General features: G+C 39.9%; 1 protein-coding gene across 1 annotated transcript; it reads left to right on the top strand.

Annotated features, from left to right (window-relative positions):
* Positions 1 to 4,598: 4,598 nt before the first annotated feature.
* Positions 4,599 to 16,163, top strand: LOC112841636 (inter-alpha-trypsin inhibitor heavy chain H3). Its single transcript, XM_019358835.2, has 19 exons — positions 4,599 to 4,759; positions 5,122 to 5,282; positions 5,414 to 5,518; positions 5,779 to 5,941; positions 6,037 to 6,147; positions 7,840 to 7,968; positions 8,076 to 8,192; positions 8,300 to 8,468; positions 8,557 to 8,667; positions 8,822 to 9,003; positions 9,105 to 9,284; positions 9,371 to 9,492; positions 10,389 to 10,633; positions 11,101 to 11,136; positions 11,623 to 11,733; positions 11,822 to 11,999; positions 15,357 to 15,505; positions 15,705 to 15,789; positions 15,880 to 16,163. The coding sequence occupies exons 1-19, from the start codon at positions 4,688 to 4,690 to the stop codon at positions 15,992 to 15,994; spliced, it is 2,541 nt and encodes an 846-aa protein (XP_019214380.1). The 5' UTR covers positions 4,599 to 4,687; the 3' UTR covers positions 15,995 to 16,163.
* Positions 16,164 to 23,389: the final 7,226 nt, after the last annotated feature.

Raw genomic sequence — 23,389 nt, 5'->3', positions numbered from 1 at the left:
CTCGCCCCACGATCTCACCACAGGCCAAATCTGCCCCTCCTCAGCACGCCAAAGATCCGGGTCACGGCACCAAGTTGTTAAAATCTCCCAATTCTTTTAATCTTTGGGCTGAAGGAAGGACAATACTCGGTGTATAAATGCTCAATCAACAATATTTTATTTCCATACAATTCAACCTTTAAGAGCATAAGAACCATCATGATGGGGAGACATGCCTGCAGAGGGTCACAGCAAGTCTCAAAATGGTGACGGGTTACTCAGCCTTTTATAGCCCCTAGTGGCCCCCACCTAGTCGTAAAAGCCTAAACATTCACATGTTTTCTCTCTTACGGCGCCTAAGTTATGACCTCGGCTCCTTGTTTTTCTGCTCTCCGTAAAGGTGGGGGTATGGAATGTGGTCTTTCTCTTCTATTCTAGACACAAGGTCTCCTGCACACAACATTCTCTTCATGATTCAGCAGTATGAAATGTCAAGAAACAGTGTAACACATTCAACAGTGTCGAATAATACAGGTCAATCAAATAGATCTAATGATTTTCACACTCTTTTAAGTCAGAAGTATAATGCAAACTAAAACTACATACTGATCACACACTCTATACTAAGGGGTATAATATGATCTACAGCAGTATCATAATTCAACTGCTTTGATTACAGATATAAGGTAACATATGATAACAGAATAATCTCACAACATCCACATTACTCACACTCTCATAACACATATATATATAGGGCCTTGAGGGTGGCCACAGCTGGACTGGCCATCGGAGTTCCATATTGAGGTGAAAAGCGATTTGTCCCGTACTTCAGCTAGAATTAAAAAATAGACACAAAGCTGGAGTTATTCTGTCTTTGCTGCGCAGTTGCATCTACTTCTCTCATTCACTCCCCCTTCCTCTCCTGTTATTACTTCAAACATGAAACTGATCAATGATCAGCTGATCGGCTTTTCTTCCGCAAGTCCAGTCTTTCTTGTTTGTTTATCGCCCACTTTGGTTTCATATGAAAAAAAAATTATTGCCCTAGCTTACGTGGTTCTGGTTCTACGGGGATTTAAAAATAGTTACGCAAAACGGAGCGTGCCCGCTCCAACCGGCTTTAAAGGGTTAAAATACCAGAATAGGGAGGATGGTGTAGGTTTAAATTTATTAGATTGATCAGTGTTGCTGAACTATAAAATGTTTTGGGTGGAGTGTATTTTTTGCATACAGGTATAACAGAATAGCTTCAGTCTCTTGTTTTTTTAAAACTTGAGTATGAACTCATACAAAATGCAGCAAGATATTTATAAAAAAAACTGTTTTATTGATTACAAAATACGCTATATCGGATTCATATCGGTATCGGCAGATATCCAAATTTATGATATCGGAATCGGTATCGGACATTAAAAAGTGGTATCGTGCCACCTCTAGTTACAACATTTTTAAGAGTTTGCTGAGTAGATCGGGTTGTCATTCAAGCACTTTGCAATAATACTGCCCTTCAGTACGATTCAAATAATGATTAAAAGGACAAAATGATTAATCAAGTTGCACTGCCAACATAGTCAGTTGGAGGACAGGCTGCACATGTGATTATACCACTGTTTTTCTTGTCTCTAGTTTGTTTTAGAGTAGGGCCGGATTTTAAACAGATTCTTTTTTCCTTGGCTTTGTCTTTATGTCAACTGGGACTGGTGCAATATTAATTGGGAAATGTGCAAACATCTCACAGCAATTTGGTACCAATTATTTCCTTAGGAAAACAGTTGGGATCATATTTATTTGGTATTTATTTGGAGTAGATTTGGTTAAAGAAAAGCACCTATAATTTTCCTGCTAGCTAGACTGAGTTATCAGGTGATGCTACATTGCTGGCAGGTTGCACCATTAAAGGTACTCTGTTAGTCGTTAGTGGCCTTTCACTGTGATAGTCACATTTTATTGCAAACCCTTTTTAGTCATAAAAGTGTATAAAGATTTGCTGATACTGACCTCTTGTCCTGTTTATTCTGGACTCATCCCTGCATGATATTCTCACTGGAAGTTTGTATGACAAGGTTCAGAGACGGTCTTTAATCCTCCACAGTCTACTTGCCATATCTTGTCTGTTCCCTGTTTTCTTTTAGCATTTTTGAGCCTTTGTTAAGGCCAGATCACATCCAGGAATGTTCCAGATTTTTTTCAACCACAAATGTTTACTTAAAATCGGTTGGGTAAGTCCAATGAGTACATGTGACCAAATAAATGGTAAGAGCATGTCCAATGCTAACAAGGACTCCAGCACTTTCCAGGCCATCTATGGTTTCTTCATGTTCATGTTTCATGGCCAGCATGGCCAGGATTAAATTCATTAAAGGCTTGCCTAATTTTTTTGAAGATGAAAGTTTGTTTCCCTCTAACCAGAATCATTTTAGTTTTTTGGACAATGTCATTTGTCAAACCTTAATAGGTGGTCTGTATTTTTACACATTACAGACACCATAAAAACATTAGTGTCACGATACTGACTCATAATGTGTTTTTGCAAGGTAAACACAGTAGAACCATCAGAATGAACAGTACTTACGTGCTGTTATTCAAAACATCCATGATAAATTACAGATTAATACATTAGCTTGTTAAACATTTCCTGGACTCCAACATTTCTTCTTGGAGAGTTTTGAAGAAACCACCAAAGAACCGCATGGCTATTTATTGATAGACCTCACGCCAACCTGCCCAGAGTGGGGATACTGCCTGAACAGCAGCTTTGTCTTTTTATTTTAAGAGGAAAAATAACCAAAGAAACCAAAAAGTAACCCTTACTTTTCCCAAAGACACTGATAGAAGATGTTTGGACTCTGGATTAGAGCCTGGTACTGACAGTTTTTGATGATGTCTTTTTTTTTTATCTGTCTGCTGATCTCTGGTCTGGGCCTCTCATTATAGATGCATCTCTCCCAGGCTCATATTAATCTTGGGGGTGACAGTCAAAGTCAATACTGCCCAGTCAGAGGCTGTCAAAGTGACTCTGATTGTTAGCAGTTTAAAAAGTTCATGACTTTAAACTGGTAGAGGTTCAGTTCTGGGACAGAATTTAAAGCCCATTGTTCTTCCAGAGTTTCTTCAGCTGGTTTATAGACACTGCAAACATATATCCAAAGCTTCTCTGGTGTAGATGCCCTGTTGTTTGTGTTGGGCTGAGCAGCGAAAGGCTGCAGGGCCTCATGGCTACAATGGTGAAAAGTTCTCATTCTTCGTAGCTGATTTCTCAGTTAAATTTTAGTGTTAAAGTAATTTGTTATTTATTTGCACTCTCTCCCCCCCCTTGAAACTAGGTTCTGATGTTGACAATTTTTTTTTTATTGATCTGGTAAAAGCCTGCCTTGCTGCTCTTCTCATTAGCAGAGATTAAGGCCACCCTCTCTTTGAATTACTTTATTGGTGCTTCAGGGAGGAGCTCCAGCTCGCTGGTTTGACACATAAGGCTATTTCCAATACGTAAATGTCAAGCAAGCAAGAACCTGGTTTCTCTCTCTGACCTATGGCTTCAGGTGACAGGGTGTCATAACCCCCCAACAGCTGTTACTCAATGATCATCTACAGAATAAGTTATCAGTTTTCTCACTGGTTGAGTTTGAGGTGAAGGCCATCCTTACTTACTATTGATGCTTTAAGGAGGAGCTCCAGGTCGCGGCTTGAACCCTCAGGGCTTCTCATTAGCTGCTGAGTGACCGTTGTGTGAATATCCAGATGTCTCCCTGAACTCTCTCACTGGGACGTCTGACTCACACAGAGTGTGGGAGGGTCTAAGTTTCACTTCGATTGTGATCTAATTTTGCATAAAAAAAACAAATAAAATTAATTATGCACTTGCAATGGGGTACAAATTATCCAGCTTTCACCATCACTACTCCTCTATGTTGTTATAAAGACTTACCTATGTAATATCGTTCACACACACACACACACACACACACACACACACACACACACACACACACACACACATCCATCATCCAACCGTGAATAAAAGCAGTTATGAAAATAATGTGTGCCCAAAACACAAGTATAAATTATCGTTCCATACATTTCATTTCTCACTAATACATAAGTTAAACATGAATTATTATTATTATTTTTAATACTTTATGACGTGATAAAATTTATGATTGTCATAGATTTTATTACTTCCCATCACAAAGACCATTTCGACAAATTTTACATCACATCTCTCGTTTTTTTTCCCTGTTTTCCCAGACCTCTCCAGTCCTTGTTACATTCATACTGTTTCAAAAAAAGCTGTTCATACTTAAATAAATATGTCATACGTATATCATACGTAAATAAACTATTTTTGGCCTGAGACAATAATATTAGTCACATTCACCAACAGTGAAAAGCTAGATTGCTGATCTTTCACTTTGATTTGTCAGAATGCTATTGCTTATCACAAATGAAAAAGACAGCTGTGGGACCAAAGTTTGGCCACGTTTGGTTGAAGTGCACACGTTTTGACCCTCAATGTAAATATTAAAGGTCTAATAAAGTGCTGGGTAAGCAGTAAATTACAGTTTCCTGGGAATGTTTGTGTGAGACGGTGTTTGTGTAAGCGAGTGAGTTTGCCCTTTAAAAAACACTGTGTGCATAATAACGCTGTCCTTGTTTAAGTTCAAAAGAGCGTTTCAGCTGCTTTGCTGGTAGTTTGGTTAGAGGCATCATGGGGAGAGCTGTGGTGCAAATCACACTCATAGGACTCCTTTTTGCTTTGGCCTCCACACTGCCAAACAAGGTAAGTTCAGTAGACATAAAGGACCAACAGAGCACTTCAAGGGAACAGAATAGAAGATAATGTAACGTCTTTTGAAGTGAAGAAATACTGACTGTGTGCATATGTTTACCTTATTATTTGTCTGAGATCAGGGTAAAAAGTGGACTATGAACTTATTTTAATGTTTAGAGCTTGGCATTTAATAAAGGTGCTGGTCAGTGCTAGATTAAGGATCAAATGGCCTTTCCCATTAAGTGATTTATTCCTAGATATGTAATTATAACTTGTAATACTGTCATGTTATTTGGATATTGTAAAGACCTGGAGAGAGGCTTTTTTTGTTTGTTTGTTTTTGGTGAAACGTGCCTCCTGTGTTTGCTCAGGATGACTGGGACATCTACAGCTTTCACATTAACTCCACAGTGACCAGTCGTTATGCCACCACTGTCATCACAAGCCGTGTGGCCAATCGTATGGACGAATCAAAGGAAATTGAATTCCATGTTCGGCTTCCCAAGAATGCCTTCATCAGTAAATTTCGAATGTGTGTGAAGTTAAAATAATCTGTAACCATCCAGAGACATTTGCAAATAAAGAATTCTACACTGAAGAACAAATTACAGGATATTCAGCAGTGTGTGCATTTACATAAGGGCTTTTCTTGGTCCTCTTCAGGTTTATCGATGGCCAAGTTTATGATGGTGTTGTGAAAGCTAAGGAGCAAGCTCAGCAGCAGTACACTGAAGCTGTGTCCCGTGGTGAAAGTGCTGGACTTGTCAGGTATTAACTAAATGATTAATATTATAGGTATTGTACAAATACACTGAGTGTTCCTTTGGATAAAGAAGAAGAAAAAGAAAATATTTCTGTCATTGAAAATTAGTTGGGTCTGTTCTTGTGTTTTCTCTTCTTTCTTCATTTCTTTAAAATAATGTTAATGCGAATGCAAATAGGAAAATATAATTAGAGTTAACCTTACTCCCTACTCAAACTACAGCCATAATTACAAGTAAGTGAAATGATCATTGTTTCTGCTTTAGTTCTGTAGGAAGGACTCTGGAGGAATTTAAAACCTCTGTAACTGTGGCTGCTCACAAAAAGGTCACTTTTGAACTCACATATGAGGAACTGATGAAACGCACACATGGCAAGTACGAGCTGCAAATCCATGCTCGACCCATGCAGCCTGTCAGAGACTTCAAGGTGATTGTCTTGTTGGTATCTATTAGTGGAAAAATGCTGAGATAACAGCACACATGATGAGATATTTTGTTTTATTATATTGTATTTAATATCAGGTGGATGTGCACATTCACGAGGAAGCTGGCATCAGTTTCATTGATGTGAAAGGAGGCCTGAGCACCAAAGCCCTCGCTAACGCCATCACCAAAACACATGCAGATAAACAGGTACTGAAATCTTTTTGTTGTAATACAGTAAAAAAAATTATGAGCTTTCTAACAAGAGACAGTTTGAGGTACTAACAGGTTGTTATTCATTTGAAGTAAGAGGGAGCTTGATCTTAGTGTATAATGTATGAAAATAAATGGAGTAAAATGCACAAATAATCATTACGGTAACTATGACATTTCTTCCAACATTATGGCTCATTTCTCATCCTTGTACAGAAGAATGAGGTTTAAAGCAGGGGTATTCAACTAACATTTCTTCAAGCAAAGATCCAGATGATCACAATGTGAAATTATTTGGTGTGCAATTTAGACTGTCAAATCAAATGAAATCAGTACAATTGCAAAACCTGTCACAACGGGACGGAACGGACTCACGCGCAGGCCCCAAGTCTCGAAAACACAAGAGTCTTTATCACAGTTCACCAGGTGATCTATTTACAAAAGTGAGGGGAAGGCCAGACTCCGGGGGTCCACACACGAAAGGGAAAGACGTTGAAAGTCCACGCACACACTCCGTCCACTCCACACGCTCCTCTTCACACTCCACAGAAAGCACACTCGATCACTTCAGAAAACACAGGGGTGGGTCCAGGGGATCTGTACACAGAGACACAAAGGGATTACAATGGAAGGTCACTGAGAAACACTCTAGAGTTAACTGAGCTGGAGTTACACTGACGAGGGTCGGCAACGGTCCAGCGATGAGAGACACAGAGCTGCCATCCTATAAAGGAGCTGGAACACTCGTGATGAGCCACAGGTGTGTGGGTCAGGGGCAGGAGCCCACAGGTGAGCTCCGCCCAGGCCGAGGGAGGAGGGAAAGAGAGGAAGGGAGAGAGCAGGAACAAAAATGAAAATAAAAACATGTAGCCATGCTGAGCCGACCGGGTAGGCACAGGGACCCTGACAAAACCTTTTGAGAAATAATTTGAAAAATAATTCCAAAACTATTATTGGTCACACAGCATAGAACTGAACATTGGTTAAAAATCTCACACACCTGTGGAGGTGCACACTGATGATTAGTTTTGATTATGTTCACTTTGGACAAAACTGCCTTGCTTTTGTGTGTGGAGCCAAATATGGTGAAGTTCCATAAGGCTATGTTCCTTAAACCTGAAAAAGTTGTCTCAGGAACCATTTGTATCCAGAAAGTGAAAAGGTCAGTTCTTACAAACTGCTTGAGGCAGTTTATAATTGCTTGAAACAGCAGGTAAAACTGCATATGTTGATATATATCTTTCTTCTTTTCTTTTTATACTGTCTTTTCAAATGACTACCTCTCAACTATTGGCACTATAGAGTCCAGTGTTTATCACCTGGAATCCACAGAGTTGATTGGCTGAGTGGCATTACATGAAATGGTTTAACTCACATTCAATTTGGCAAGTGCATTTTCAAAACCTGGACCATGGTCCACCTGTTAGTGACCTCTGGGTTAAAGTTTTGGTTCTTGAACACATATTTGTAGATTCTTATCTCATTTTTTTTCTAAAGGTTAGGCTTCTCTGACACTCTTTGTATGTAAAGTCATGTTGCATTAATTTGAGACAAATGAGTAATTCTGAGAATGTTTAATTTGCGATTTTTAACAATACAAATATCAGCCCAAATCGGAAAACAGAAAATAAAATCACTGACATCGCTCTCTTCCAAGTTTCTAAACACTGTGATTCACTCTGTTTCCAGGCGTGGGTGTATTTCTATCCAACAGTCGACCAACAGAAAATGTGTGACAGCTGTGGAGATCAGGGTATGAATGGAGATCTGGTTATTGTTTATGATGTTAACAGGGACAATGGACTGGGACACATCAAGGTAAATCCTGGTCTTTTAGCAACACAAACTGTATGATTTGGGCTAAAAAGCCTCTTGAATAATCCTATAAACAATCAAGTTTATTTTTTTTAATAACTCCACCTTAGAAATCTGACGGGTACTTTGTTCATCATTTTGCTCCATCTGATCTTCCTCGGATACCAAAAAACGTCGTCTTTGTTATTGATCAAAGTGGCTCAATGCATGGCAGAAAAATTGAGCAGGTAAAGTATTTGAAGGGTCTGTTTCTTATATGATTTTATTTATACTTTTTTCATTTTTTTAAATTTTAACTAACAAAAATGTGTGTAAATTATGTTTTCTTACCCAGACTAGGACTGCATTAGTCCACATTTTGAATGATCTGGCAGAAGATGATCACTTTGGTCTGATCACTTTTGATGACAGAATTTCTTACTGGAAGCGAGAACTCGTTCAGGCCAACAGCAAAAACCTGGAAAGCGCCAAAAACTTTGCACGCAATATTCAAGACAGAGGATGTGAGATTTTGTATTAAATACATATTTTGAAATATAAACATTTGGCCAATGAACAGTGGACTGAGACTTTGTTTTTCTTGCATTTCAGCCACAGACATAAATAAAGCAGTGTTGCAAGGAGCACGTATGCTGAATGCACATAACAGAGAAGGTTCAGCATCTATCCTTATACTTCTCACAGATGGAGACCCAACCTCAGGTTATAATAAAGCACATCTGTAAACAAATGTACACAAATATTTCATGAAATTGAGGCGTTTGTGAGCTTATTGTGATTAACCGTCCTGATTTATTATGAATTATAAGCATACATTGTTTCTGAGCTGAACTGACTGTGTCTTGTGTCTTTTCAGGGGTGACAAATCTGGAGAAAATCCAGTCAAATGTAAGACAGGCTATTGCAGGCAAATTCCCACTGTACTGTCTTGGTTTTGGTTTTGATGTTAATTTTAATTTCCTTGAGAAAATGTCGCTGCAAAATAATGGTGTGGCACGGCGGATATATGAAGACTCTGATGCTGATTTACAGCTGAAGGTATTTAAATTATAGATACTCTTTTATGTGATTTGAAACCCTGAGAATTGAAAGAAAAGAAAGAGCATGATTTGTATCACTTCCACGCTGTATGTCAACAGGGTTTCTATGAAGAGGTGGCCACACCTCTACTGACAGATGTGACAATGATCTATGTGGGTGGGACCAATCTAACCCAGACTAACTTCAGTCACTATTATAATGGTTCTGAGATTGTGGTGGCCGGTGAGATCACAGATAATAACATTGAAACCTTCACCCCTCAAGTTGTGGGCATTTCAGTAAGAATCAATCCACAGGACTTATCAGCAGAACTCTTCTCAAACCTTTTTTACGATAGACTGACGATACACTTAATTTATTACAGAGTAATAGAAGAATAATATTCTCTAACCCAAGTGAAACCGTGGAATCCACTGGAACAGTGTCTGATGACCGTCTCCAGAGGGTTTGGGCATACCTCACAGTTAAACAGCTTCTGGACAAAGAGTGAGTATAATATATGCCATCTTTCCTTGTATGACTCTTAAATGTGTAATCAGATTTTATGTCTTTAAAGTTTCTACCGTTACATCAGTGTCTTCAAAACACTAATTTTTTTTTTTATAAATCAAAACTGTTTATTTATTTTATACTTTGCTTTCTTTACTTTTCAGATATTTTAAGCATTTATAATCATGGAATGCTGTTTAGGATCACATTATATATACATTATAAGAAAAGCCTGGATATATTGAATGGATGTCTGAATATATAGAATTAAACTCAAACATATAGACTCAAACTTGAATGTATAGAATGAAATTTGAATGTACAAGGTGTCAAAAAGACAGGTGAACTGCAGTAACAGTAAATGTTTTAAGTTTGTTAGATCAGGGCAACAGGTTGAAATTTAGTCCCAAAATTCCAAGTAGAAGTCTGTTAAAGGGACATCAGATAATATGGCTGCAGTAATAAACTGTTCTCTTCATTGTTGGGTAGTTTAACATCAACATCTCCATTTCTTACCTTTCTATTAAACATCTCCCATATAAAATTATATTAGTACAATTATGTTTGTTCATCTCCCTAAATTTCAACTTTTTTTCACATCTTTTTAAAGGCAGAGTTTTTACACTTAATCATAAAAGTATGTGTCTCAGGAGCTAAGGATTTGGACAACATAGGCAGCCAGGCTGTCTATGGTCTGGTAATGGATCTCCATGATTTGGTTAGACTTTATTTTCCCTGTAACAAACAATAGATTGTGTGTTTTTTGGTGAACTTTGCTGAATTGACTTTCTGTGAAGAAAGTCTCTAAGATACATATTTTAGGACATGGATTCAGCTTAACACCTGTAATGTGTGAAGTTACATACAACACCATTTTATACTTTGTCACACAGGCTTCAATTATCTGGACCTGAGAAAGAGAAAGTGAAGAAGGAAGCTATGGCGCTGTCACTGAAGTACAGCTTTGTGACTCCTCTCACATCTATGGTGGTCACAAAGCCTCCAGGAGAGAACACAGATGTGCTTCATAAACCCAAGGAAGGTGAAACATCACAGAGATGGCCGTCGCCAGGAGGTCAACCCAATTTAGCACACCTTACTCCTGCTAGTGGTTATAGAGTGCGGGTGGTTCCGTTTGGTGAGCAAATCAAACCAATACAACAACATTCTCCAGTTCAGCTGAGGAGACGATCGCTTACAGTTCAGAGATGTTCTGTGAATGAAAGAAAGGGAGTATGTAACAGACTGAGTCAAATAGATGTGAGTCAGACAGAAGCAGGATGTAAGATGCAAGCTGAGACAACTTAAACTGGGAGGTACAACCTAGTGGCCAGGTTAGTGTACAGGAACACCTGCTGTATATGGATTACAAATCCCCATGGGAGACACCACTAAAGGTGTGTGTGTGTGTGTGTGTGTGTGTGTGTGTGTGTGTGAGCTGTTTAAAGATTTAGTTTAGAACTTTAGTGTCAGAGCATGGATGTTAATATGAGCATCAATTAAACTCAATTATAAATGAATTAATTATCCTTATTTATTATGATATACTCTGCAGCTTTGCAATATTAACTTTATGTAATTAGATGTGTGTAAATGTTTTTACAGCTGATTTCGACATGTCTTATGATTTCGAAACTGCAGGTACAGTATCGCATTGATGAAATACTTTTTTGTTCTAAGAAAATCAAAGATTTTAAAGAGGGGACTTTGGAAAAAAATTCCTACAAAAAAAAGGGGAAAAATAATTTTTGGATAAAATGGTCTGTGTGCTATGCATTTTCTAAAGTATCTTACGCTTTTATTGGAAAACTTGTATTTATAGGTGAAAATTTAAAAAAAAATCAATATCACCATGACACTTTCTTAACTTAAGGCAAGTTTTCTAACATTCTATGACTGCATGGGAAAATTATTATTATTTTTTTTTATATATATAAAAATGGATTCATTTTCAGAATTGTGAAATAGACAAAGTATGTGTTTTATGTTTACTTTTCCAAAACGCCGAAAAAAATTTCAAAAATGCCCAATGCATGAAAAGAGTTGAGTAAGTGTTGATTGCACAGCTCTTTATTTTCAGATTATTTTCAGATTCCAGAGTCTAACTTTGTGTCTCTATACCTCTAGCTCCTCTTCTCCACAGGTTTTTGTTCAACTCAACTGGGAATCAGACTGTTCCACTCTGCTTTGACTTCAGTGGAGCTATAATCCTTAAACTATTTCACCACCCCAGCAGAGGTCAGTAGTAGTCTTTCTCATGAGCATTTTTATATTTCTCCCCCAGTTTTTATAGTGGTTAAAGAGCAGCATTTCTCTTTTGTTCTAGACCTGTCTGTTAATGGTGAGCTAGATTCAATTGCAAACGGAGGTTTCAGTAAAATTTTTATACACCTCAAAACTCACCAGCATGTTGAGGTTGACGCTGAATCACAGAGGGTCACTGTACGAGATGGACAGACAGTGACATATCAAGCTGCTGGACAGGATCCCTCGACAGTTGGCAGGTGATTTTGCAGTATAATGGTCAAAACGTATGTTCTCACAGTATTGTTTACAGACGTGCGCCCTTATTCAGTTCTTTTCCCAGGATTTACATGAGGCGATCAGTGTATACATCTCTGATGTCAACATATCCTGGGAAATGCAACCTAAAAAGGGCAATTTGGGCCATTAATAATTTTAATTGTACCCTTTTTTTATGGAGTATTTTGTGAGATTTGGCCAAATCTCACTAATTTAAACATGTCTGTCATAAAATAAAAATAAAAGGTTAATTTCTATCACAACTACAAACACATCAATAGCAGTGTTTAAGCTTCGTAGCACAATATTTACTTGAGTATTTTTAAAATGCTCAAATTATGTAATTTGCTTTAACTACCCTACACACCAGCTCTCAAGCTGAGATACCCAGAGAAACTGAGAACATGGTGGTGAGAGGTCTCACTCTTTAGCAACAGGAAAGAAAAAGAATCCAACAAAATTAGTTCTGGATGCAACAGCAACCCTTCAATATTGGAATATTGTAAGACAAATATACCAGGACAAAAGAGGTTTTGAATGGGAAAAGCTAAGAACAACTTGCAGAAAGGCCAAAAATTTGATTCCGTTCATCCAATTCAATTCAGTTTTATTTATACAGCGCCAAATAGTAAGGTAGACCCTACAATAATAGAACTAGAAACGTTTTGTCACTCATCCAAGTGACTTTTTCAGTCTTAGTTGACTGCAGGTTTCCCCAACCTTATAAACAGTACATTTGCACAATGACTGAAACTAGCACTACTGAATGAACAATGGGCTGTGAGGTGTGTTTCTTGATCACTGATATGCAAATTGTCCTGACCGTTGATCAACAGCCACTGATTGAAGCATCATCTTAAAATGGCCTGCGGAGACAAATAGGATAAACTTCTTTAGCCATACAACACATGATATCCTTCCATCACCTGTCCCAGCCTGTCCCCACGGTTCAGTTCCAGTCAGTCTCAAGCACATACTAGCTGTGTCCCAATTCAGGGACCGCATCCTTCGAAGGACTCAGCCTTCGCTGTCTACGTAGGCCGGGTCCTTCGAAGACCGAGAAGGCCGGAAGTCTGAAGCTGTTAAATGGGATTGTCTCGCCTTAGTCACACTGCTCAGGTTGCCCAGCAACCATGTTTCTAGCCGCTAGAAACATTTTATAGAGGAATGTTTGACAGAAATGAAGGCGAAAAATGATCTTTTTTTGTTTGTTTGGTTTTTCATGAGGTTTTCTTATTTGTTAAGTATCTGCGGCTGAGAACACAGGACTGTAAAAACATGATTGTTGGGCTTCATTTCTATACCGAACAATAATTTTAAGATTAGGTAATAAATAACAATTAGTAACAATTAGTAATAACAACTAATGTTGTTCATGACACTAGTGTCATCTCAATTTGGTAATGTAAATATAATATGGTCAATATTAGATTTATTGTATTTAATTAAAAACTTACAGCACTGAACTAGAACTCAGTTTCAAATACTGAGCTTCAATAAAGATTCAAGTTGCATTTATTTATATTTCCTATCACTTTATATCTTCATCTCAAACACAATACATCTTTTATAGTGTAAATATAGATGTATATAAGAGAGACAAATATTGTTTTTTAAATATGTTGGCATTATTACATTTGTCTGAATGCTTACATATAGGGGTAAAAAGAAAATTTACGAGCTGGGATAACTGTATGTTTGTGATAAAATGAAAAGTGAAAATGTAGACTGATATATTAAAAATGACCTAATATAAAAATGTTTAACTGCCTTTCATAGTTTTTAACTTAAAGGCCCAGAGTAATCTTTCTGACACTGAAAACACTGGAGTGATAAAATCATTTTAACATTGCCTAATAAGACTGATAATTAGGACAGATAATTGGTTATTTAAACATTTTTAGCAGTCCCTCACAAAGAGGGACTGCTTCTTCAGACACTGCTTAGTTTGTCCTGGTGTATCATCAGGGGTGCAAAACCTCACAGATGATCTGCAGCAGTGGGGTCCATCTGTCCTGACTCTGACCACTTGCAGTTCTCAAACATGGAAATCAAATATGCAATAAGCTGTAGGATTCAAACACAAGTGTAACTTATGTTCATACTTTTATTTAACAATCAGAGAGAAAGAAAAAGAGAGAGAAGGGAAAAGTGCAGGACAGACACAAAGGTGAAAGTCTCAGGTGGTAAACACTACTAAAAAACAGCAACAGAGAATAAGTATTTTCTGTTTGTTATATAAGGAGTACTAAACAAGATGAGTTCCCAGTACATTGGTCCATTGGTCACATGTTAGACTCCTATGATTAAAGCACCTTTTTTTTAGCTTAATGAGTGAACCGTCGGCACTAACATCACTAATGTCATGTGACGTGTTTGATGTTCTTCGTTATTAAAACATTTGCATCGCCTCATAAATAAGTGATATAAAACTCAGTACTTACTTACTTTTAAAAGTTTACTCTTCGGCCACCCCACTTGAGCCGTGTGGCATTTTTTCAAAAAAACTATCCACAGCTGTGCTATGAATCCTGGGATATGTTGGGCCACGAAGGATCCACCTGGCCCATCCTTCAAATCTGGTGAAAAGGAGGACGCATTTGTGGGCCGCATTTGGAGCAGCGTTCGCATTGGGACAGCCTTCATCACCAGGGCTGTGATCTAATCGGCCTTCAAATGCGGCCTCCGAGGGATGCAGCCCCTGTATTTGGACACGGCTACTGATTGCTTGTAATACACGTCTAACACATAGCAGATACAACTTGATACACCACCAGGTATTGAGATGTCTTGCAGCTGTAGAGCACTAGAGCACATGCACATGCAGATTTCCCAGAGGTTTAGAGAACAGGCCTGTAGAACAGTCATCAGTCAGGGATGCATGCATGTATGCAGAGCTATACAGAAGCACCCAAGTAAAGATACACTGAAGTGAAGATTATCAGTCTTCCATTGAGTAGCAGGAAATCCAAAGGTGTGTGCTGATATTTTGGGATTGTAATATGCATAAAGTTGTCATTAATTTCATGAAATTCTTTTTACAACTAGTGCTTGAATAAAAGGCCCTGCCCATGGTAAGCTTTCTCAAGCTTAGAAAAGTTTCTATTACGGGTATTATATATTACATTCTATATTAAATTCTCATTTTCTTTTTAGCTTTGTTGAACCTTCCAGGTAGAAGCAGGTTTGTTGGATTACATGGAGTTGTGACACTGTGAAATGTCTATTACAGCCCTCAGTAGGGCAGTAGTCAGCCAAGACAAGTGAAATGATCTGTGAAGGTCTTTCAAATCTTCAAAGAGCTTTAAAATATTCATATAAAGTCCATATGTTTCCAGTGTTACAGTGACTGTGTACAACACTGAAATTCACATTGCAGCTGAAGACATTCTCCTGGTCATCTCACAACATGAGAAAAATGGCCAAAGACTCCTTTGGCCAGTTTTAAGACAGCAACCCTCAACCAACAACACCGAAGGACTTTTAGGTGAGTGAAACGACATGCATGCACATACTTTGTTCATTGCTTAAGAAATTAATGAATTTGTCAGTGTCATGTTAAGAATAAAAACAAAGTTTGCACCGAGCATAGGTGGTTTCTGTAAAAGTATCTTGTTGCTGTGTCTGTTTTAGTATCTGGTTTTCAGTGTCAGCTTTTGTTTCATTGTTTTACTCCCTTTTTCCAGCTGTAAAGCCAGCAGTGTATGAGGTGGTGCAGCAAGTTCCTGTCACAAAACTAAAGATTAAAAACCAAGAGACAGATGTTACAAGGTACATTTTTGTAATGTTTTCAGTTTCTTCATTCAAAACATAAAACTGTTTAAGATTCCACCAAGACATGAGCTTGTTTTTCTTTTGTAGTGACAGCGCTATTGACTACAGCACCGACCCTCCTGTCACAAAGAACTGCTGGCTTATGCCTGCTGACTCTGCCCTGCAGAGACCACTGGCAGATTTTTTCATGGCACAACTTTAAGTGTGAACTATGCTGAATTACTAGAAAATATGTGGTTTAAAAGTAGAGAAAACATTATTAATTATTATTATTATTATTATTATTATTATTAATAATAATAAACTTATTGTGGAAAATGTCCTTCCACCTGTTAAAATGAACAAATAAAGTATCCCAGATTGCAGAATGACTCATGTCTACATCATTTTATTAAAGAAAGAAAAAAAAAATAAGGATTTGGAGGTTGTGGTGTCAAAATAATACATCCAACCATGTGAATTCTACTGAAACAATTGCACAGAAAAACACCACTGTGTTACTTCAGTGTAACTTCTAATCTGACCCAAATCTAACAAATGGCAATAGATAGAGTTGACATTAATAGGCATTTATTCTACACTTTGTTGTTAAACAGAAAGTTAAAACTAATTAGATTCTTTTAGTTAAATGAAATATGCTTTCCTGGGTGATTTATCTGAAAGATAGTTATACTATAGAACAGTGTTGTGCCATCTCAGGAGATACATTGACTTTTAAAATTTGACAGACGTGTTGGGCCAGCACCAGATGCATACATATCAAGCATAAACATAAATACGGCATTTCAGTCTTAACACTTGCGTTCACTTTTAGTGGGAACAGTGTTGTTGATCAACATTTTTTTTTCCAATGAATCAAAGTCTGGTGTCAGTTTTGTTGTGGCAATTCTCAGAACAGATCTGAGTGTTCATCACTCAACTGGGACCTGTAGGGTTCTTTTGTTGGTGTTCTTCACACTAAAAGACTGTTCACACACACATGTAGAGCCAAACAACATCAGCATCCTCTGTGTCAGCTTCTGAATGTTTGGACATTTTTCTGGTCTTAAAATTTTTTTAAACTCATCCAGTTTAAGAAAGTTGGACAACACATTGGAGATCAATCAGTTTCAATTGCTACCTTTCATAGTATTTAACTATGAAAGCAACTCCGCCTAATGCGCCAACTGGTGGAATGTCAGGAATTACGGGACGAGGACAAATTAATGTAGTCATAATTATGATATTAATTGATTTGGGCAAGTCTGTAGAAATCTTTGGCAGGCTGGATTAAAATGACCAATGGGCCGGATGTTGCCCGCGGGCCTTAGTTTGCCCAAAAGGTTTTCTTTAACTCTTAGGACCTGGCGTCCACATATGTGGACATCACATTTTGGGTTGTTTTGGTCGAGACAAGGGCCCGATATCCACTTACGAGGATATTATACTGCCACTGTTCTATCAAAATTTAGGAAATGAAATACTGTTTAACCATGTGTGAAACAAATAAATAAATGAAATAAAATAAATGAAATTGTGCATTGCACCTTATTCACTGTTTTACATATCACCTGGCGTTTGTAAATAAATTTCTTGAGTCCCACGCTTGAGTCCCCTAGTTTACCGTAACAACACTATAAAGTCACAATTGAGTAATGATGTGCAAAACTCAAAATGAAAAACAACAATTGTGCCCCTTAGAGCAATATGACTCATTGGAAAGCCATTTGAAAGAGCAAAATTTAGTATTGTGGTCTGGACAACCCAAAATGTGATGTCCCCATATGTGGACGCCAGGTCCTAAGAGGTTAAACTGCATTAATATTTTTAACATATATAAATAAAAGCTTTTTTTAACAAGCCAATGAAAATGTACATGGGCCATTAAACTCTGAAACACTGAATTATTATTAATATTCATTATTAACATCTAGACCGTCATAACGTCTGTTTCCAGCAGCACAAGAACTTGACTCCTATTAATGTCAGAAAGCCTTCAAGAAGCCAGAGTAAAGGTACATTTTTATGCCTTGGGTTAGATCATATGCATACATACATTTAAAAAAACACCCAGCACGCCACTGTGGGCGGTTTATCCTTCAAACTCGGGTCCTCTACCAGAGGCCTGGGAGCTTGAGGGTCCTGCGCAGTATCTTAGCTCTTCCCAGGACTGCGCTCTTCTGGACAGAGATCTCTGATGTTGTTCCCGGGATCTGCTGGAGCCACTCGCCTAGCTTGGGAGTCACCGCACCTAGTGCTCCGATTACCACGGGGACCACCGTTACCTTCACCCTTCACATCCTCTCGAGCTCTTCTCTGAGCCCTTGGTATTTCTCCAGCTTCTCGTGTTCCTTCTTCCTGATGTTGCTGTCATTCGGAACCGCTACATCGATCACTACGGCCGTCTTCTTCTGTTTGTCTACCACCACTATGTCCGGTTGGTTAGCCACCACCATTTTGTCCGTCTGTATCTGGAAGTCCCACAGGATCTTAGCTTGGTCATTCTCCACCACCCTTGGGGGTGTCTCCCATTTTGACCTCGGAACTTCCAGGCCATATTCGGCACAGATGTTTCTGTATACTATGCCGGCCACTTGGTTATGGCGTTCCATGTATGCCTTGCCTGCTAGCATCTTGCACCCTGCTGTTATGTGCTGGATAGTCTCAGGGGCATCTTTACACAGCCTGCACCTGGGGTCTTGCCTGGTGTGATAGACCCCAGCCTCTATGGATCTTGTACTCAGAGCTTGTTCTTGTGCTGCCATGATTAGTGCCTCTGTGCTGTCTTTCAGTCCAGCTTTGTCCAGCCACTGGTAGGATTTCTGGATATCAGCCACCTCCTCTATCTGCCGGTGGTACATACCGTGCAGGGGCCTGTCCTTCCATGATGGTTCCTCGTCTCCCTCCTCTTTCTTGGGTTTCTGCTGCCTGAGGTATTCACTGAGCACTCGGTCAGTTGGGGCCATCTTCCCAATGTATTCTTGGATGTTTGTTGTCTCATCCTGGACTGTGGTGCTGACACTCACCAGTCCCCGGCCCCCTTCCTTCCGCTTAGCGTACAGCCTCAGGGTGCTGGACTTGGGGTGAAACCATCCATGCATGGTAAGGAGCTTTCTTGTCTTTATGTCACTGGCTTCTATCTCCTCCTTTGGCCAACTTATTATACCAGCTGGGTACCTGATCACGGGCAGGGCGTAGGTGTTGATAGCCCGGATCTTGTTCTTACCGTTCAGCTGACTCCTCAGGACTTGCCTGACCCTCTGAAGGTACTTGGTGGTTGCAGCTTTCCTGGCGGCCTCTTCATGGTTCCCATTCGCCTGTGGGATCCCCAGGTGCTTGTAACTGTCCTCTATGTCTGCAATGTTGCCTTCTGGTAGCTCGATCCCCTCAGTTCTGACTACCTTCCCTCTCTTTGTTATCATCTGACTACACTTCTCCAGCCCGAATGACATCCCGATGTCATTGCTGTATATCCTGGTAGTGTGTATCAGTGAATCGATGTCTCGTTTACTCTTGGCATACAGCTTGATGTCATCCATGTACAGGAGGTGGCTGACAACTGCTCCGTTCCGTAGTCGGTATCAGTAGCCAGTCTTGTTAATGATCTCACTGAGGGGGTTCAGGTCTATGCAGAACAGCAGTGGGGACAGAGCATCTCCTTGGTAGATCCCGCACTTGATGGTGACTTGTGCTATGGGCTTGGAGTTGGCCTCTAGTGTTGTACGCCACATCCCCATTGAGTTCCTGATGAAGGCTCTTAGGGTCCTGTTGATCTTGTACAATTCTAAGTATTCCAGTATCCAGCTGTGGGGCATTGAGTCATAGGCCTTCTTGTGATCAATCCAGGCATTGCACAGATTGGTCAACCTGGTCTTGCAGTCTCGGCTGACTGTCCTGTCTACCAGTAGCTGGTTTTTTGCGCCTCTGGTATCCTTGCCAATCCCTTTCTGTGCCCCGCTCATGTATTGACCCATGTGCCTGTTCATCTTAGCCGATATGATGCCTGACAGGAGCTTCCATGTAGTACTGAGGCAGGTTATTGGTCGGTAGTTGGATGGGACCGGTCCCTTCTTGGGGTCCTTGGAGATCAGGACCGTCCGACCTTCGGTTAGCCATTCCGGGTGTCTCTCGTCAACTAGCAGCTGGTTCATTTGTGCTGCCAGATGCTCGTGGAGTGCAGTCAGCTTCTTCAGCCAGTAGGCGTGAACAATGTCGGGGCCTGGTGCTGTCCAACTCTTCATACTAGAGGCCCTTGCTTGGATGTCTGCCACCGTGATGGTTACTGGACCCTGTTCAGGGAGGTTGCTGTGGTCTGCCCTCAGATCCACTAGCCACTGAGCATTGCTGTTATGGGTTGCATCCTTCTCCCATATGCTCTTCCAGTATTGCTCTGTCTCCAGCCTTGGTGGTGCTGTTCTCTTATTGTTCCCTTGCCACTGAGAGTACACCTTTGCTGGTTCTGTCGAGAACAGCTGGTTTATTCTCCTGCCTTCTATCTCCCTGGTGTACCTCCTCAAGCGGCTGGCCAAGGCTGTGAGTCTTTGCTTGGCAGTTTCCAAGGCCTCAGGTATGGACAGCTTGCTGTATTTTTTATGCACCTTCTTTGTCGCACCTTTCTGCAACTCCGTTAGTTGGCTAACCTCCCTCCGTGCTACTTTGATCTTGCCCTCTAGCCTCCTTCTCCATGGAGGGTACTGCTCCTTGTGGCTGTTCAACTTATAGCCAAGCATCTCACCAGTGTTGGTCAAGTTACTTGAAAAAAGTAATCAGTAACTAATTACTGATTACTTCCCCCAAAAAGTAATCCCGTTACTTTACTGATTACTTATTTTCAAAAGTAATTAATTACTTAGTTACTTTTTAAAAACACAATTTACAACCTGAATAGGTGATAAAGCGATAGATCTTTCAGCCCAATTCTACTTTTTCTGCATAATCCATCATACAAAATGTAATCAAATGGAAATGTCTCTTTTTAAAACTTGTTTTATTAGTTTTAATCTTTTAACTTTATGCATCAAGCAAAAATTAAATTATATGCAACATTCTCTGACTGGAAGAAATTTGTTTAACATTTAAACCTATTTTCTGTACATTCCAGCACATAAAATAAAATATTTTTTTGTGTTTACACTCACTCTTTCAAATAGATGCAAGTAAAACACAGCAGAAAATAAATAAAGTCAAAGGCTAGTTGCCCTATTTTCACCTGTAAAGCAGGACTGGGGTAGGCGGAGGTTTACCCTGGTGCAGGTGTGCCGCAGCGGTCAGTGGAAGAATCCGCGAGTTTCTCTGTGAATTTCCCATTACAGTCGTAGCGCACTCGGCGCTTGCTTGGAAGTTAAGGGGTTTTTTTTCGCTGTAAAAAGAAGTTTTCTTCCCACGCACAACGGACGCTAATGTTTTTGTCACTTTTTATGGAATCAAACTCAAAGTAAGGTCAGTACTTCCACGCTTTAAACGCTGCACGCTCATACTCTCTCCCATACTTGATATATTATCCATTGTTGATCTGCAGACAGCTGTTGTCACAAACGTCGTACTCGCTTACGTCACTATCATGAGACATTTTCGCAAAAAACTCACGGTTTTAGTAACGCAGTAACGCAGCGTTCCTACGGGAAAGTAACGGTAATCTAATTACCGTTTTTGCAATGGTAATCCCTTACATTACTCGTTACTTGAAAAAAGTAATCGGATTACAGTAACGCATTACAGTACAAGTACAAGTAACGCGTTACTGCCCATCTCTGCATCTCACTGATCACTGCTGCCGTATTGTAGATCAGCTTGTTAGTCTCGGTAAGCGTGGCTGTAGGTATCATCCGTCGTGCTGCATTAACATCATCTAGCAGACCTTCTGAGGGTACTTCACGTAATCTTGGTAACCAGCTATGGGGGATCCAGGTTTCAAGCTTGGCCATGATCCTATCTTTCAGGTCAGTTCCTCTCGCACTCAACGATCCTTCTCCTATCGCACTTGGGGCTTTGTACCCAATCTCGGGTGGGGGTGATGATATCTCCCCTCTGACCTGGCGTCCTGGCTCGCCCTTGCCGTAGCATTTATGTTGTACCTCGTCAATCTCTAGCTGTGAGAGCAGTCCCTTCTTCCAATTTTGGAACACTGAGCTACTAGTTGTTTCGCCGTCATTGTGGATGTTGGGTATCGAAGAATCCATAGGTCCCTCATCCTATTCATGTAACCCCTTCCGCCAGGGTTACTTGCGTAGTAACATTCCAACAACGCACTGTTTTCGTCTCTTGCCCACCGATACCTTCTTGTTGTTGAGGAACCAGGGCACCCTGACGAGAAGTGGGCTACTGGAACAAGAAGGCATATATATGTATAGATATATCTATATATATATATATATCTATATATATAGATATATATATATATAGATATATATATATATATATATATGATTTGACATTTGACTGTACTTGAAATTATTTACATATACAGGGTGGGCCATTTATATGGATACACCATAATAAAATGGGAATGGTTGGTGATATTAAAGTCCTGTTTGTGGCACATTAGTATATGTGAGGGGGCAAACTCCTCAAGATGGGTGGTGACCATGGTGGCCATTTAGAAGTCGGCCATCTTGGATACAACTTTTGTTTTTTCAATAGGAAGAGGGCCATGTGACACATCAAACTTATTGGTAATGTCACAAGAAAAACAATGGTGTGCTTGGTTTCAACGTAACTGTATTCTTTCATGAGTTATTTAGAAGTTTCTCTTTGTTCACAGCCATTGACATGTCGAAGAGGTTAAGACGTGAGGAGCGGATCGAAATTGTGTTGATATCTGGTGAACGCAGTAACCGGGTCATTGCAGCAGATTTCAATGCAAGACACCCTACGAGACCACCCATCTCCCATGCTACAGTTAGCAAACTGCTTGCTAAGTTTTGTGAAACTGGTTCAGTGTTGGATTTGCCAAAATGTGGACGCAAGAAAACTGTCACTAATAAAGAAACATCAGTGGCTGTCCTAGCTTCATTCAGCAAAAGCCCACAGCGTAGCACTCGCCGCATGTCACTGGAGAGTGGCATTAGTCGAACATCCCTTCGGCGGATATTAGCTACTCACAAATGGCACCCTTACAAACTCCAGCTACTGCAGCATCTCAGCGAGGATGACCCAGATCGGCGCACAGAATATGCAGAATGGGCAAAACGAAAATTGGAACAGGACCCTCAGTTCACGCAGAAGAGTTTGTTCAGTGATGAGGCAAACTTTTATGTGAATGGTGAAGTTAACAAACAAAACCACCGCTATTGGTCTGACACTAACCCACATTGGATGGATCCCTCCAAGACTGTTGGAACAACAAAAGTGATGGTTTGGTGTGGTATATGGGGTACAACGATAGTGGGTCCATTCTTCATCAATGGAAACCTCAAGGCCACTGGATATCTGAAATTGCTACATGATGATGTGTTTCCCTTTTTATGCACTGAAGCTGGCACGTTCCCTGAGTTTTTCCAGCAAGATGGTGCACCACCACATTATTGGTGCCAGGTCTGAGCATTCCTAGATGAACAGTTTCCTGGAAAGTGGATTGGTCGTCGTGGGCCAGTTGAATGGCCCCCAAAGTCTCCCGATC

Source organism: Oreochromis niloticus, linkage group LG5 (genome assembly GCF_001858045.2).
Source record: "Oreochromis niloticus isolate F11D_XX linkage group LG5, O_niloticus_UMD_NMBU, whole genome shotgun sequence".
In the NCBI taxonomy this organism is placed as follows: Eukaryota; Metazoa; Chordata; class Actinopteri; order Cichliformes; family Cichlidae; genus Oreochromis; species Oreochromis niloticus.
This window is presented reverse-complemented; position numbering and strand designations above follow the sequence as displayed.